The sequence below is a fragment of the Apteryx mantelli genome, chromosome 8 (genome assembly GCF_036417845.1).
Source record: "Apteryx mantelli isolate bAptMan1 chromosome 8, bAptMan1.hap1, whole genome shotgun sequence".
Lineage (NCBI taxonomy): Eukaryota > Metazoa > Chordata > Aves > Apterygiformes > Apterygidae > Apteryx > Apteryx mantelli.
In genome coordinates, this window is record NC_089985.1 from 13363907 (window position 1) to 13380366 (window position 16460).

Sequence of the window (16460 nt, forward strand, 5' to 3'; positions counted from 1 at the left end):
GGCTGCGGGGGGCGGGAAGGGCCGCGGAGGAGGTGCGGCGGCCACGCCGGGGGGCGCGGGCCGGGCCCCGCCGCCATGACACCCCCATCGCGGGACCCCCGCCACTGCGGCTTGGCGCCACCGCAGCTCTCGCGAGACTTTCCGGGGGCGGCTCCGCGCATGCGCAGGGGCGGCCCGGTGGGACGCGCGCCTTCTCTTGGAGGACCGGAAGCGCACCCTCCTCCCGGCGGAATTTTCGCGTCCGTTCCCGCGGCATCTCCATTCTCATTGGCCGGGCGTTGCTCGGGGCGACGGCGCCGCTGCTGTGATTGGCGGCTCCGCGCGCAGGCGCCGCCGCCGCGCGGGGTCACCATGGCGGCGCCGGCCGGCAGGAGCGTGGTGTTCGTCACCGGCAACGCCAAGAAGCTGGAGGAGGTGTGTGGGGAGGGGGGCGTTGCCTAGCAACCCGGGGGAGAGGGCGGCGGCCTGCCCGCCCGCCCGCCGGCAGGGCCCGGGGAAGCGGCGGCGCCCGGCGCGGCTGACGGTGTCGCCTCCCTCCGCGCAGGTCGTCCAGATCCTCGGCGACACGTTTCCGCACAAGCTGGTTGCCAAGAAAATAGACCGTGAGTTGGCGGTGGCGCCGGGAGGCCGCGGCCCGGCCGGGCCCGGCCGCCCGGCGTGACCGTCGGTTGTGTTGCAGTGCCGGAGTACCAGGGGGAGCCGGACGAGATCTCCGTGCAGAAGTGCCGGGAGGCTGCGCGCCAGGTCACTCGCTCTCCTGCCCGTGGGGAAGGGGGGTGGCGGATCCCCCGCCCCAGGGGCAGCGGGGGTGGGGGGTGCCCGGGTTTCGGGCCGCCGCATCCTAGGCCCGGCCCCGGAGAGCCCCCCAGGGCCCCCTTCCCCAGCTGCCCTGTCTTAGAGAGCCAAGAGGGGATCCCGGCCCACGAAAGCGCCGCTGTGCCTCCGGGGCAGCGGCCTTCCCTCTCCTCCGCTGGTCCCACCATTCCTGCCCCCCGCGGGGGGGGGTGGGGAGCTGGCTCGGCTCTGCTCGTGTTTCTCCATGAGAGATCGTCACTCCCGTGTTTCAGCCACTTGAGCCTGCTGGGTGAGAAGCGGGGGTTTGGTTGCACCTCTGCTGGGGATTGCCTCCGAGCTGAAGAGCTCTAATGGCTGCTAAATTTTTTTGTGAAATCCCTGTTATTATGTGGAAACACCTTCCTCTTAGGGCTAATGTTTCTATCTCTTGGGCTTTTGCTGTAGGTTCGAGGACCCGTTATAGTAGAGGATACCTGCTTGTGCTTCAGTGCCTTGGGGGGGCTTCCAGGACCATACATGTAAGTAGGAGGAAACTTCCTTCACCTTTCTCGTCTCAGGATTAGGAGTGTGGGTCGTTGGGATGTGCTTCATGGGAGATTCTCCATGCGCCAGGAGCTGTGGGGTCAGGAAGGCTATTGCTGTTCTAGTGTCCTCAGTTTCGTTCAGAACCACCAGGGTCAGGACTTAAACTCTTTGAGCCCTGCTGTGACTCACTCTGCAGGACAGGAGAGACAAACCTGAACTGGTGCCTCTGGCTCCCGGTCTCCTGTGCCCCCTCTTGCAGCCAGCTCGGGAACCCAGCCCCACGGTGGCATCCACACAACAGGGTTAAGATGCTGTGCGTTTCAGTAGGACTCTGGGCTGAGTGTCCCCTAAGTTCTAACACTTGCTTTTAGCAAGAAATGTCCCTTGTTCTGAGATGTCAGCTTAGTGTAGTGGGATCAAACTTACTCCGAGAATTAACTACGCTGAAGGTAATGCCAGTGAGAACCTTTGGCTTTGAGTAAGAGTGGTACATGTGGGGGGGGTTTCAGTTCAGGTCACTAACTTTGTATTAGTGTGTGGATGGTCTCACTGAGACTGCTTTAATCCAGCAGATAACAATATTATTACAATACAGTGTAATTCCTCTAATAAAATAACTGCCCTAGCTCCTGGGATTGCCTTTAAGTGGGACTACCTTTTTCAAATTATCTCTGCTTAGCTAAGCAGAGGCATAAACTCTTTATATAATTCAGTTGTCACTAGACCTGGGCATAAGACGTGAACAAGTTAGACTGAGAAATGGACTTCAGCATGTCTGTGCTCATGAGTGGGACCTGGGTTGTTTACATAGACCCCAGCCCTGCTATTGTTTTCACTGGGACCTGTTTAGTTTAAGACCTAGGTTTGTGTTTATTGATAAGTGGCCCAGATGAGGTAGTTTGAAGGCAGTCCATTTAAAAGGGATTTGAAGAGCTGTGGAAATGAAGGCACCAATGCCTCAGGAATGGCCATATTTATGTGTATTAATGACACAAATCATCTTTTCTCTTTTCTCCCCCCTCAGAAAATGGTTCCTGGAAAAACTCAAACCAGAAGGTACTGCCTCTCTGAGTTTCTGCTCTGCAAGTGATACTGTTCTTCCTAGTTACGGGCTCCTGGGGACAAATGTAACTGTGCAGCCAACGAATCCCTGCCTGTGTTGGGTTCTGCTGAGTGTGTTTGCCTGCCTCATGCCTGTTTCATAGCCAGCTCCTTTACCCTCTATCCCTTTGCATTCTCTCCTTAAGCCTGTTCTCTGCCCTACTTCATTGGATGTTGTCTCCTTGGGTAGCTTCAGCATCATATCTGCATTGGATTCCCAGATTTCTGCCTCCGTGGGCTGGTGGCAGGGTTTGTAGGAATCACTTGTCTTTCATCAAGGTGATCTGGAAGGCCTCCTGCCCCTTTGGCCTCTGCAAGCTCCTCTCCACGAATGCTAGCCTGCGCTGGTGTGCCAGAGCACAGTGACTGCGTTTGCTCCCACAGTTAAGAAAAGAGCGTGGTGCAAATCCCCTACTGGCATCATGAGCCCAGGCGTTAATCACGCTAGCTTGGAGTGTGCTTTAGTCCTTCTCTGGGGCCACACACTTGTTAGCTTCTGCCTCCAAACTAACAGTGGAGCCCTGCAGCTCAAACTGCGAGGCCCTGGCTTCGCGCAAGGGGAATCGGCCAAGAGCATCCTTTTGGCTTAGCTCTGTCGCCTCCCTGTAATTCTTGCTCTCTGTTGTTAGTGCGAATTCACAGTACTCACCTGATTTGTCTCTAGATGGGTGTGTTGCGCACTGAAGGAGATGCTGTAACAGTAGGAGCCTTTTTCTGTCATTCAGGTCTGTACAAACTGCTAGCTGGTTTTGAAGACAAATCTGCCTATGCTCTTTGTACCTTTGCATTCAGTCCTGGAAACCCAGAGGAGCCAGTGAAGCTGTTCAAAGGCCAAACGCATGTAAGTGTTGTACCTGGGGACAGGGAACATGCTGAGGGAAAGGGCTGTAATGTGACTCTGTTAATGGCATTGGCTCTAGTAAGGTCAACGTTAGTGACCCATGGATCAGCTGGATCACTGAGAGCCCTTGGAGCTTCTCTTGTTGGAAAAGGGCTGCAGGAGTTGCAGCTGACAGTCAGCGGGTGCTGGTTGCTGCAGCCCTTTCCCCCAGCTGCACATGTCCAACTCTTTGTGCGTTACCTCGATCTCTTCAGCCCCCTCGTCCCTCTAACAGGGCAGCGTCTGGGTGGCAGTGAGGGATGCAGACACGCGTGGGAGGACAGAGCTAAGCTATGTTCTCCAGTCAGCTTCCAGTCTATCTGCAATTCCTTGTTCCTATGCATGTGCAAGCCGGCTTCCAAGGAAGCTTTGGGATGTTGGAAGGGGGCAGTAAGGTCACTGACACAGCTCTGAGTACAGTCTTGATCTCAGTTAACATCAGAGGGTGGCGGGGGAGAAAAGGGGCTGTCGATGGAGAGCAACATGATGTTGCATTGAGTTTGGGGCTGCTAATTTTAGTCATGTCTTGGGGAACTGCTGGGAATGTAGACAGCACCAAGCCGTTGGTCGCCACAGTATGAAGTATGGCTGAGTGTAACTTTTCAGCCTGTGTTTGAAGTGTGACTGCAAGAGAGCACTGAGAAACCACAACTTATGGGGCTTTTTTTGCTTTCTAATGGCAGGGGCTGATAGTTGAGCCCAGAGGCCCTAGAGACTTTGGCTGGGATCCCTGCTTTCAGCCTGATGGCTATGACCAGACGTAAGTAGCTTTTCACCTTTAGCTCTTTATGTAAGGAAAGCGAGGGGTTGATGTTGCTTCTTGTTTCCATGTCAAGAGGATCTGCTAAATAAATAAGGGGGAAAAAAAAAAAGTACTTTCATATAAAACAAGCAAACCAGAGTTCCCACCATGTGGAGGACTGCTGGGAAGTGTGGCAGGATTCATTTTGCTACTTAGGAGAAAAGGCAGAGGAGGATGGGCAGGGCCAGTGGGATTCCTGCTCTTCCTGTCCCCCCCTGGGCACTGTCTGTGTCCCCACCAGCCAGAGCTCACCTTGCAGGCACTGCTCCACTCGGGGCCTTCAGGAGCTGGGAGCAGAGCAGGCCCGGCAGAACAGGTAGTGCCTCTCTCCAGAAACACCGAGGGCTCCAGGGAGCAGAGGCGCATGTTCCCCTCCCTGAGTAACCTGTGAGGGGTGAGTTACAGTCCCGCTCGTGGGGCTGCCTTAGCCTCTGGTCATGCCTGGCAGGCAGTGGCTGGCTGAAGCAGTCCAGCAGGGTTGTTTGGCCAACAGGGCAGAGCTGCTTCACCTGGCTGCAGGACAGTGCTCGAGCGCAGCTGGCAGACTGCTCTACACGCATGAGCCTGTTTTCTGTAGCTGAGATGTGTGTGGCTTTTCTCTTACTGAAAGGGCTCCTGTGATTAATTTGGTAAGTGAATGTGCTTGCGTTATAGATTGCAGAAGGTTAGAGAGAGGGTGTTCAGAGAGTCAGTATAGAGAGCAGACACACGTATAGGATGTTCCCTTGCGTACTGAGAACACGGGAAAACCACATGTCGCTAGAGAGATGGCAAGCAAAGGGTGGATTCTCCGTGGTTTGGGACACATGCTATAGCATCTCTGTTGCTGTGAATTGTCTTGGTTTCTCTCACCTCCAGCTACGCTGAACTGCCCAAGGCAGTGAAGAATTCGATCTCGCATCGTTACAGAGCACTGAGCGAGCTCTCCACCTTCTTTCTCCAGAGCAACTCAACAGGTGCCCCCTCCAGTCCAAGCTAGTGTCCCGCCGCCTGCGGACACTGGATGTTGTACAGTTCCCATACAAGGCTGTAAGATCTCTTTTCAGCTGCGTCCTTAGATTAAAGCTGCTCATTCTGAGGCCACAAATACGTTTTTTTCCTGTTCTTGTTTCTTCTGAAACGCCTGCAGTCCCAGGCAGTTTGCGTTGCTCGTTCTTTCCCCCCGCTGTCGGAGTGCCTGTGGTCAAACGTACGTGCGTGCTCACAGACTCACGGGCGGCTTGCGGAGGGGGGAGCTGCTGTAGCGGGGGAGCCCCGCGGCCGCGGCCGCGGCTCCGGGCCCGCTCTGCGCGCTGCCGGGGCGGCGGCGCGCGTCGGAGCCGCGCGGGGGCGGTGTCGCGCGGCGGGAGGCGGCCTGGGGGCCGCGGTTGCCCTGCGCGGAAGGGCGAGCCAATGGGAAGCGGCCGGGAGAGGCGGCGGCCAATCCGCGGCCAGGACGCCGTTTCCCACGGCCCGTGACGCGCGCGGATGCCGCCGCGGCGCTGCGCTGCGCGGGGCCACGTGCGGCGGCGCCGGCGGGACCCGGGACCGGGACCGGCGCGGCCATGGAGCTGCTGCCGCGGAGCCCCCGGGAGTTCGGCTCCGCCGGCTACTGGGAGCGCTTCTTCCGGCAGCGCGGCGAGCGGCCCTTCGAGTGGTACGGGGCCCTGCCGGAGCTGCGCGCCCTGCTGCGCAGGTACCTGCGGCCGCGGGACAAGGTGAGCCCCGGCCAGGCCCCCCCGCGCCGGCAGCAGCGCGGCCTCCCGGCGCTGCGTGTGCCCCGGCGCGGCCTCGCCCTGCCGCCGGGTCTGCGGCAGGAGGAGAGCGGGAGAGACCCCCGTGTTGCCCCGGCGGAGGGAGCTCTGCGCGGGAAAACGCCTGGATGCCCCCGAGACGGAAACGCGGCACAAACGCGGCACTTCTGCACGCTGTGCACATGTGACTTTTCTCTGGGGAAATGTTGTCTGAGGCCCTTAGGGAGCACACCTGAAGGTAGTGCCGGTGCGTTTTTCACTGGGGGTGTGTGGCTGTGGCTGATCTCTATTGCGTTTGCTTCTAAAACACTTTGGGGCACGTTTGCAGGGCGTTCTCACCGTCACCGCTGCTCTTGTCCCGCTTCCCAGGTTCTCGTGGTGGGCTGCGGAAACTCGGAGCTGAGTGAGCAGATGTACGACATGGGGATGTGCGAGGACATCGTGAACATCGACATCAGCGATGCGGTCATCCGCCAGATGCGAGAACGGAACGCGAGCAAGAGGCCGAAGATGAGCTACCTGCTGATGGACATGCTTCAGATGGACTTCCCCGACGCCCTCTTCCAGGTCGTCTTGGACAAAGGCACACTCGATGCCATCTTCACTGATGAAGAGGAGGCCACTCTAGCCAAGGTGGACAGGATGTTTGCCGAGATCAGCCGGGTCCTCCAGGTAGGAGGACGCTACCTCTGTGTCTCCTTGGCTCAAGCCCATGTGCTGAAGAAGGCGGTGGAATACTTCTCCCAGGAAGGCTGGGTAGTGCGTGTCCATCAGGTGGCCAGCAGTGGGGACAAGCAGCAGTTTGTCCTACCTATCTTTGTCTACGTCATGACTAAGTTTAAAAAAGTCCCTGGCTCGGCACCACAAATCCTGGAGATCTGCCCCGAGGAGCAGGACAAGCCGATGCGGGTGGAGAGCACAGAGCGACTGGTGGAGGCAGTGAAGGACAGGCAGCATTACGCCCTGCTCCGCAGCCAGCTGAGCAAAGCCTCCAGTGGGGAACAGCTTTCCCTGGATCTGTGCAGCAAAGAGAGTGGGAAGCCTCGTTACACTCTGCACGTGGTCGACAGCCCCTCGATGAAACCCTCCCGGGACAATCACTTCGCCATCTTCATCAGTGAGTACAGCTTCTCCCACTTGTGAGGAGACGTTGCTCTAGTCAGGAGCTGTGAAATGGGCAGCAGTCCTGGCCCTGCTGCAGCTGGAGCAAGAGAAGGGAGTAACCTGTCTTTGTGGGGTTTGGTTGGTGTTTTAATTCCGGCTTTGTGGTGGGATGCATATTGCATGATTGTGCAGGCACAGCTCAGTCCCAGAGCAGCACAGAGCTTGTGGGCTGAGAAGCTGCCTGTCTGCCAGCAGATGGACACTGCCCACGCTGCCTCTCCTCCCCAAGGTGGCCACTGTCTCTGTGCCCCAGCAACACTGTGATGTTGGTGCTTCTTGCTTTGATGCTAGCAACAGCCACCTTTGCGCATAGCTGCATAGAGTGAGAGCGCAGCAGAAGCAGTTTGAAAGGTGTTGCCAGCTTGTGCAGCCGTCCTCGCCTGGCTTCCCGGCCTTCCCGTGCCCTGAGCATGGAGCTGCTGGTGTGCAGCAGAAGGAGGGCTTTGCTTTGTGTTTGCTCTTACAGCCTGTGATCCGTGGGAGGCCTGGTTTTGATGCTGGCAAGGTGGATTTATTCCTCGCTCAGCTCATTTTGCTCTGGGGGCAGCACGCTGCAGTTCTGCCGTGTGCTCCCAGGCAAGTAGCTTAACCTCCGTGCCTTGGCTGTTTGCTGGGACCTGGGGGATCTGCTTCATCTTTGCTTAGAGGTCCGCAGCTGGAAGAGAGCGGGAGGTGAGCCTGCACGTCTGCCGCTCGGACCCAGCAGCACTTCTGTGCTGTCAAGCCAACACATGGGCCCAAGCTGCTTGCCTGCACGGCCGCCCGGGGTTGTTTGCACTAGAGACGTGCAGCTCCAGCCTGGCAGAGTTTAGCATCTCTGACCGCCTGCGGTGAGAGTGCCACCGCCCACTCCCACATCCCTGCAAGTTTTGAGGGTCCTGATCTGGCTTTGTGTGTCCCTCTCCCTGGGGCTCGGCGTGTCTGCAAAGCTGTTGACCCACCTGCAGGGAATGGAGGGTCCCGTCGGTCTCTTGCTTGACGCTTGCGGCTTGCAGAGACGCGTCAGTCTCCACCAGCAGCGCCTGGCGTGCCTGCGAAGCCCGGGGCTCGGCAGCATCTGGAGACAAGAAGTGGGGCTGTCAGGCGCCCCCTTAATGTGAGACATGCCCTTTCCAGCCTCCTGGGTCAGCCTGCCCCAAACGGGGGAGCTCTTGGCTCCTTGGTGATGGAGCTTAGGTCTAGACGCAAATCAGGCTTGTCACAAGTCACGCAGCGGTGTGTCATCATGCCGTCTCGCCTTCCCCCTGCGGCGCCTGTCTGGGAGGCCGGGGTGGTCGCTCCGGGGCTGGGCTCCACCCTGGGCTGCGATGCACCCCGGGCTTGGCTGACCGCAGCGCCCTTCTCAGTCCCACAGGGCAGAGAAACCGAGTGGCTCTTTGGGACGGAGGACGGGCGGAGGCAGCTGGCCGCCAGCGCGGGGTTCAGGCGCCTCGTCACCGCCGCTCTGCACAGAGAGCAGCACTACGAGGGCATGGCGGGCATCCAGGCCGAGCTGTCGGGGAAGGTGATGGAGCTGGCGCCGCCGGGCCTCCCTGCCCAGCAGCAGGTGAGCTCCGCCACCCGGCCCCCTCGCTCGGCTTCCCCGAAAGCGCCTCGCTGGCTCGCGGCACCTCTGGCTTTCTGCCAGCAGCAGGTCTCTCTTCTGCGAGGGAGAAGGACTTGCAAGGAGTGACCTGGCTGCGGTGGCGGGGAGGAGAGTGGCCTCAAGCATAGCCGCTCTTGCTTTTTCTCTCTTCCCCAGTCCAGTCACCTTTCTTTGCTTGGAGGGAGGATTTCAGGTGCCTGGGCAGCAGGATTCAGTGGGAAGTCCTCGCCCTCTGAAACCCATGCATCCTCAAAAAATGGGCGTCCTGAGAGCCTCTGCGCCCTCTTGAGAATCTCGGCTGTAACTTTTCCACCGCTCCTGTCTTTTCCTTCCTGCCCCGTCTCCCCAGACATAAACCTTTCTTGCAGGAGGTCTCTGGGTGTTTGCACTTTGTGCCCCAACATGTGTGAGAGGGGAAACTCTGGGTGAGTCCCGGTGTCCTGTGCGCTGGACCCAGCTGCCTGTGGCTCCCCCAGCACATCCTTCTGCTCCTGAGGCACGTCTGCCTCGTCCCAGCTCTTCAGCCACAGGCAGGATGGCGAGAGCTTTGTGGCCCGTTCCCATAGCCTTTCCTTCTTTGCGTGAGTCCATGTCTTCCCTGCAGGTGCCTTTCTTGTCCGTGGGAGGCGACATCGGGGTCCGGACGGTGCGGCACCGCGACACCAGCCCCCTGAGCGGGGAGTACGTCGTGGAGGACGTGAAGGGGGACGACAAGTGTTACTTCCGCCGCCTCGTCTTCCTCAGCAACAGGAACGTGGTGCAGTCGGAAGCCCGGCTCTTGGCCCCGGCGCCTCTCCCAGGTATGCAGGGCTTGGCAAGACGGTGGGAGAGATGGAAGGGGCTGGGGGAAGAGGCAGGGGCCAAGGGCAGCTTTGGGGTGGCAGAGAGCGAGATTGGTACAGGGAAGAAGGTCAGAGTCCTTGTGGATGTGTCTGTCCTGTCCCAGGGTGGCTCTGGGAGCGCTTTTCTCTCTCTCACATCTGCGTCACTGGGGCAGAAGTTGGGGGGGTGGAGAGTTCCCAGAAAGCACCCCTGTCCTGAGCCGGTGCAGCTGCATTGCCTCCTCTCCACCTAATACCTCTTATAATTCAGGGCAGAAGAAGCGGAGGAAGGACAGGAAGAAACCCGGCTCCACTGAGCCGCTCTCGGCCATCGACAAGAGCTACCTGTGCTGCGAGCACCACAAGGCCATGGTGGCCGGGCTCTGCCTGCTGGGGAGCCCTGACCCCCTCCCAGGTAACGAGGCTGGCGGCGACTCGTAGCCCCGCACGCGCTGGTGGGACATGGGTGCTCAGGGTGCCGGCCTCGCGTGCCTGCGGCACCTCCCATGTGCCTGGCAGAGTGCCTGTGGGTGTTGCAGGCACCAGGTGGTGGGAGGGAGATGCTCTGCCCCCGGCGTGTCATGCCTCGAGCCATAAGGGGGGGCAGATAAGGGGTGAAGGGCAAAGTGAGCCCCAGCTTACTGGGGAAGGGGTTTCCTGACCACAGGAGCCCGACATGCCCTGCCAGAAGCTGCCTGGGGCAGCCAGGTGAGCTGGTGGGACAGGCAGCCTGATTGCAGCTCTTCTGGTGGTTCGTCCTGGTGGTTCACCCTGGTGCTCTCTGTTGGCAGGAGCCCCACTCGCGGTGCTGGTGGTGGGGCTTGGCGGGGGCAGCCTGCCCCTCTTCCTCCACGACTACTTCTCCCAGGCCCGCGTGGCTGTGGTGGAGATTGATCCCTCCATGCTGGAGGTGGCCACGCGCTGGTTCGGCTTCTCCCAGGGTGACCGGATGCGGGTGCACGTCTCCGATGGCCTGGACTACGTGGCCAAGCTGGCGGCTGAAGGTACCACCTCGTGAAGCACCCCAAGGGCTCCCACTGAGCATAGCAGGTGGGATGTGCAGGACAGGAGTCCCTGAAGCAGGGGACATGTGCAAAACCTTTATGGAGATCCCATCTGCACTCCCTCAGTGGGCTTCTTGAATCTCTGCTTCCCATCCTGCCCTCCCAAAGATCTCCATCTCTCCTGGAGGCTCCATTCCCCCCACTGCTCCCTGCCTTGCCCCTCTGTGCCAGCCCTGATCTCAGGTGATGTTACCACAGTCTCTCTGGTACCTCCTGCCATGTGTCACAAGCTCCTGCCTTGCCAGGTCTCTGCAGCTAGCCTGCCTGTCCTTGCCCAGGTGTGCAGGGGACTCTGAGGTTGTTGCTCCCCCTCGAGGAGAGGCTGTGCTGGGTTTCACTTGGAAAGAGAGACCCTGCTAGGGAGGAGTGGCTGTGACACAAAAGAGGGGTTGTATTGACTGTCTTCTTCAGTGCTTCCCCGCTGATCACACTGTGAGCACCATGCATGGCTCGTCACCCCATCGTGCAGGGCTAACGACTCTCTGCTCTCCCTCCTGCAGCCCCAGCCCAATATGACGCCATCATGTTTGATGTGGACAGCAAAGACCTCACGGTGGGAATGAGCTGCCCACCCCCAGCCTTTGTGGAAAAGCCTTTCTTGCAGAAAGTTAAAACCATCCTCAAGCCAGAAGGTATGAGGGGAGGTCTGGTGGTGCCCCTGCCCGTGCCCTGGTGTCAGTTCTGAGCTGGGGAGAGCTGCTGCGGTCCCTGGGCCGGGCTGGAGAATGGGGCTCTGTGGCTGGACCTGGTCCTGCCTCTCGGGGTCTGAGTAAGGGGCTGTCCATGGTTTCTCACCCTGCAAAACAACTGCCGTGGCCAGGATTGCTGTGAGGCATCCGTTGCTCCTAGCAGACCCAGAATCCCGTTGCTTTGTTAGTAGGTGTTGTGGTGGCAGCAACGTTGGGTAGAAAAAGAAGGTGGGGTGTAACTGGTGGCCTGCGGTGCTGCTGGGTCAGGCAGGCCGAGAAATCACTGGGGTTTAAGGCTGCTGAAAAGCAGATTGCGTAGGTGGTATCTGGGAACAGATTGTATGGCCACCTACGGCCCACGCGGTGGCAGGGACATGGAGCTGGGCCAAGGGCACTGGTGGGGTGTCAGTACTTGTCGTGCAGCCAAGGGCTGGTGCGAGAGAGGGAGCAGACTTCCACACGTCGGGTTATTCCTGGCAAATGTTTGCTCACCCGTTTGTCTGCCTGTATGAGCCACAGGGCCTGAAACTGGGTGAGAGCCAGAGTCAGCGGAGGTGCGACCAGGGGTGGTCTCCCAGCCCTCGTGAGAGCACTGAGCACCCAGAGGGGGGTTTAGAGATGGGGGGGTGCTGGCAGAGAGGGTTCAGGGGGGTTATTGCTCTGTGGGTCACCTCTACCCAGGTGAACGTCCCCATCGCTTCTCGCCCCTGCTGCAGGAGTCTTTGTGCTGAACTTGGTGTGCCGAGACGCCCGGCTCAAGGAGTCCGTCCTGGCCACCCTCAGGGAGGTCTTTCCGCTGCTGTACGCGCGCCACATTGACGGGGAGGTCAACGAGATCCTGTTCTGCCAGCCTGGCCCCAAGGGACCCCAGGACCCCGCAGAGCTCCTGGTGCGCGCCCAGGCGCTGGAGGGGGCCCTGCGACAGCCCGGGCGCCCCTGGGACAGCTCCTATGTCCTTGCAGACATGCTGCAGGCCGTGAAGATCCTGTGAGAGGGGCCGTGATGGGGGAGAGGGGTCCCTGCATGGGTGCTATGGCCACGGCCAGGATTGCTCACCCTGCCGGGGGGCCGGCACTGGCCTGGCTCTGCCTGAAGGCCGTGGCAGGTCTGAAAGGCTCCCTGCAGCGGGAGGGAGCCCCGTGCGGCTCGCAGGGGCGCTGGGGCCAGGCTGTTTGCCACGAGCCCCCTTGGTGCGGTCTCTCGATATGGGGCTTTTCCGCACCGTGGAAGTGGGGCTGGGGAAGGGGCCAGGCTGGCAGGGGAGCACACAGCCAAAGAAGCTGTGTTGGGGAGGCGAGGGGAGGAAGGTGCTCCTGGGGGCGCAGGACTGCGTGTTTGGGACTGACCCCCGTTTCCTGCAGTTTGTCCCAGGTCCTGGGCGAGAGCCCAGCCTGGCTCCCTGCTGGGATCCTCAGCTCACGCTCGGGGCAGCTGCTCTTCCTGGGCAGCACCAATGCAGCCGCTTGACGCTGCTTTGCAACGCTGTAATGTTGCAGGGACATAAAGCCCCGTTGGTGGAAAAACGCTCTGCCAGCTGCCCCTTTCCCTTCCAGCACGGCTCCCTCCCTCCGATACCGCCTCTCTCCGCGTCCACCATCTCCGTGCAACCCCACAGACCTGCCCCAAGCCCAGGTGTCGGGGCAGGGCATGCGCGTACGTGGACTGAGAGCTGTAACAATAAAGTGCTCGGGCTGCCCCACGGCCCGCTGGGCTTTGCCAGGCTTATTTCTCACTGGCGGTGTCGAGATGGGTCCTGCCGTGGGCCAGGGAGGGGGCTGAGCTCGGGGTAGGGGGTGCAGAGGAGGCTGCAGCATCTCAGGATCGTATGTGGGAGCGGGAGGCGCTTGGGTTTTACTTCCAGCTCTGCCACCGTGTGTCCTCGGAGCAGGATGGGGAACTCCGCACACCCCTGATAAAGGTGAGCTCAGCTTTGCTCCCCAAAGACACGTCCCGGGGGGGGGGGGGCAGGTCAGCACCAAAACACCAGATCTACCAAAACACGTCTGAGATACTGGAAGGTCTAAATCACCAGTGCTTCCAGGCACTGAGGCAGGTGCTCGGGCAACACTGCGCTTTGCTACCACCCCCCTGTCCTCGCCCAGCGTTGCTGTCTGCTGAGCGTGTCCTGGGAGAGGAGCCCTCTCCTGCAGCTCCTTCACCAGCACCCTTCGCCGGCCTGGAGGTGGCAACAACCTGCGGAAAGGGGCTCTAGGAGCCATCCGATTTCAGCTGAGGCACCGCAGGGCTGCTGCTGAAGCCACGTCGCTGGCTTTTGCAGCCTCGCGCAGCCGTCGGTGCCTCTCGTGCCCCCGGCAAGCAGAGCCCCACGTTGCATTGCCCACGTGCCAAGCCGCGGGGCTATGCAGCAGTGACGCAGTGGCAGGAGGAGAGAAAGGCGCTGGGCAGTTCTGACTAATTGCACCTCCAGGGTATTAGCTTGCCATGAATCATCAGCCTGGTTTTGTCAGCAGGACCCAGCCATTTTGGACCTGTAGGGAAAACCTTGATTTAGAAAGCAGAGCAGCGCGGTGGGGTGCGTGAGCATGAACCTGCTCTCCTCCTTCAGCACAGGTCGCGGGTCTGCGGCTCGGGAGTGGACGAGCACCACGCCATGTGGAGAAGGAGCCCGGGCCGCCTGGCGAGCAGGGTACAGGGAGCGTTGCGGGGCTGCAGCCCATGTCCTGGGAGGGTTTCCGATTGCCCAGCCCAGCGGGGCAGAGGGGACCCTGGAAATCGCCCCCCGAAGACTCTCACCATGCTGTGTCTGGTGGGAGTCTGAGGGAGGCCCGCGGCCGCCGCGTGGGAGACCCCAGGCTGGTTTTTGCTTAGGCGGCACTATTGCAGCCGTGCTCAGCCAGTCCAGCCCCTGGGGCCAAAGTTATTGCTGTATTACAACTTCAATTTGAGACAGGGATCTGTTTTGCAAATGGCTCCATTCTGATCCCCTGCCTGTGTTATTCTCCTTCACATAAAGGGACAAGTTCGTGCCCCAGTTTCTCCTTCAGCTGGCCTGCTTCTAAGCAGAGGGAGCAGATGCTTTTTTTAAAAAGCTCTTTAGCTCCTTTGCAGGCGTGTGGAGCTCTTGCGCGTGTCAGCATTCGGCTCCGGGGCTGGCCTGCTTCCTCCTCAGATAAGCCAGGGCAGCTTCAGCTGGTGTCCTTGCGGCGTGTGCTCACCACCTAGCCACCCCATCCACACCGCACTGCGCGCGGGGCAGTGAGAGAGACGCGGCCGGAGCTCGAGCTGTGTCCCGTCTGGTTGCCCCCACGCGCTTGGTTTCCAGATCTCCTCTGCGACAAGCACCCTCTGTTCAAGAACATTTATTATCCAGCCTGGCTTGGCACGGGCAAATTTCTCAGCTGGATCAGCCGTGCTGCATTTAATCTATTTTTAACTGCATTTTCAATTCTTGACATATTTCTGATGATGGAGATCTGTGTGTATGCCCTCTATTTTATCTAAACCACTTCGTTTCTTCCCCCCGTAGCGCATACAAAGGGCGCGTTCATCCCTGCCTTGTCCACTTCTGCGTTTCTGCTGTGCTTCCTAATTGCTGTGTAATGCCACATCCTGTTGGAAGAACAAAAGACATCTATGAGGAGCAAAGTCATGATGAAATCCCAGCTCATCGCAGCTGTCCTTGCAGTTACTGGCAGCCCCACAGTTCTGGTCTGGAAGTACGTTTCAGCTGGAAAACTGGCAAATCAGTGAGTGCTGCAAATACCTGAAATTCTCCTCAGCAGGTAAAATGCTCTAAGGCTGGATGCATATTTGGTGCGTAGCAATCTTCTTCTCTCATGGCAGCCAAAACATGTAGATAACGTGTGTGTTTGGCAACTGTGTTTCTGTTGAGTATTTTGGCAATGCACTTATGTTTATATCCCTTACTTCTCGCTTCCTCGCTTTTAAGCGCAGTCACACTGTAAATGAGGGGATGGAAACAAGCGCTGCTGTCACTTAGCAACCTCAGATGGGCTTTGAAATGTTGACTTTCTTTCTCGCTGGATTTCCCAGCGCAAGAAGAGAGTGCCATGAAAATCATCGCACAGCTCGGTCACGAGACCGTAGGCAGCCCGGGTGCTTTGCCCTGATCCAGCCCCATCGCTCCCGGAGCATTACTGTCACGTCTCGCTGCCGCTCCGAGGAGCGAGGGAGCCGGTTCAGAGGTGGGGACGGGCCAGTCCTGGTTTCCGTGGCGGAGAGGGGCCAGTTGGCTTGGGCACAGCAGTGGGGGCGCCCGCTGGCGCGGCTCCCCCGGCGGCACGTGCCCTGCTGCTGCTGCCCCTCGGTCCCCAGAGGAAGGTGAGGCTACGAGGCTCGCAGCGGCAGAGGGCAGCCCCGGACGCCGTAACTGCATCAGGTGTTGCAGCACCGGTCCCTGCTCTGCTGAAGGGACTAGGCTCCGGGGAGGAGGCTGGGGCCACGCTGTCACCAGCCGAAAGTATGTTAAGCAGCTGGGAGAAATCTTGCAGTAATGAAAGCTACAGGTACTGAGCACCCAGGCTGATCTCCTCCAGCTGGAAAGACCTCGGTGAGGGCGAGCCCAGCCCAGCCGGCCGGGGATGCTGCTGCCTGGGCATGGCAGCATTGCAGCACGGAGAGGCTGCGGCAGCCTCGAGGGGCGGAAGGCACCGGAAGGTGTTTTGCCCTTCGCTGCTTCCCTTGGAGAAGCACTTGGCTTCCTGACGGAGGAAGAAGTGACACTCAGAGGCTGCAGCTAGGGAGCACTGCTGCCTAACAGGGGCCCTTCCCGCTGCCGGGAAGCAGCTCCGCAGGCTGCGACGCAGCGCAGCACCGCGGCCGCCTCCGACGCTGCAGCGGGACGCACCGGCCTGCGGGTCCAGCACCCCGCCGGAGGGCACCGGGCAGCAGCGAGGCCGTCGCGCTGCACTGCGCTGCCCGGGCGAGGTGCGCAGGTGGCTGTGTGCAGCAATGCCCCGTGCCGGGGATGCTCGCGCTCGCTGCGGGAAGCCGGCAGTCTGGAGTGGGTCCCTGGGGTCGTGGCACTGCTGCAGCCATGCAGGCGTCTGCCCGGGCGCCCCAATCCTGCACGTGCCATCCCGAGCTCTGCGCGTCGGCACGGCCGCAGGCTTCAGGGGAAAGGCAGAAAGCGCCCTCCGCCTCACGGGGAGCATCTGTTCGTAACAGCGGCTCTGCAGCCTCTCTGGCTTGCTCTTACTGGCTTTAATTCCACCTTTTGCAGCCTCAAGGCCTTAGCAGGGAGCTCTCCTCCTTGGCAGGCACACAGGCACTGTGCCGCCTGGCACGTTAACGCCAGCCCTGCAAACCCGCACCGCGGGC

The 16460-nt window shown here is 60.0% G+C and overlaps 2 protein-coding genes across 3 annotated transcripts; both read left to right on the forward strand.

Annotated features, from left to right (window-relative positions):
* The first annotated feature begins 309 nt into the window (after positions 1-309).
* ITPA (inosine triphosphatase) lies at positions 310-5190 on the forward strand. The gene is made up of 8 exons (XM_067300690.1): positions 310-414; positions 545-602; positions 680-744; positions 1240-1313; positions 2345-2376; positions 3147-3262; positions 3985-4061; positions 4962-5190. The coding sequence occupies exons 1-8, from the start codon at positions 352-354 to the stop codon at positions 5080-5082; spliced, it is 606 nt and encodes a 201-aa protein (XP_067156791.1). The 5' UTR covers positions 310-351; the 3' UTR covers positions 5083-5190.
* A 401-nt stretch (positions 5191-5591) lies between these two features.
* Positions 5592-12871, forward strand: METTL13 (methyltransferase 13, eEF1A N-terminus and K55). 2 transcript variants are annotated; one of them, XM_067300691.1, is made up of 8 exons: positions 5592-5800; positions 6206-6953; positions 8347-8546; positions 9190-9385; positions 9678-9821; positions 10198-10410; positions 10971-11102; positions 11876-12871. In XM_067300691.1, the coding sequence occupies exons 1-8, from the start codon at positions 5648-5650 to the stop codon at positions 12148-12150; spliced, it is 2061 nt and encodes a 686-aa protein (XP_067156792.1). In that variant the 5' UTR covers positions 5592-5647; the 3' UTR covers positions 12151-12871. The 2 variants fall into 2 exon arrangements, with proteins under 2 accessions (XP_067156792.1, XP_067156793.1); XM_067300692.1 differs by having other exon boundaries at positions 5719-5778.
* The last annotated feature ends 3589 nt before the right edge of the window (positions 12872-16460 follow it).

Bases quoted from the DNA above. Each gene is read 5' to 3' on its own strand.
- ITPA (XM_067300690.1), top strand. From the start codon at position 352: ATGGCGGCGCCGGCCGGCAGGAGCGTGGTGTTCGTCACCGGCAACGCC. The intron at 415-544 runs GTGTGTGGGGAG...CCCTCCGCGCAG, and splicing joins ACGCCAAGAAGCTGGAGGAG to GTCGTCCAGATCCTCGGCGA. The intron at 1,314-2,344 runs GTAAGTAGGAGG...CTCCCCCCTCAG, and splicing joins GGGCTTCCAGGACCATACAT to AAAATGGTTCCTGGAAAAAC.
- METTL13 (XM_067300691.1), top strand. From the start codon at position 5,648: ATGGAGCTGCTGCCGCGGAGCCCCCGGGAGTTCGGCTCCGCCGGCTAC. The intron at 8,547-9,189 runs GTGAGCTCCGCC...TCTTCCCTGCAG, and splicing joins GCCTCCCTGCCCAGCAGCAG to GTGCCTTTCTTGTCCGTGGG. The intron at 11,103-11,875 runs GTATGAGGGGAG...CCCCTGCTGCAG, and splicing joins AACCATCCTCAAGCCAGAAG to GAGTCTTTGTGCTGAACTTG.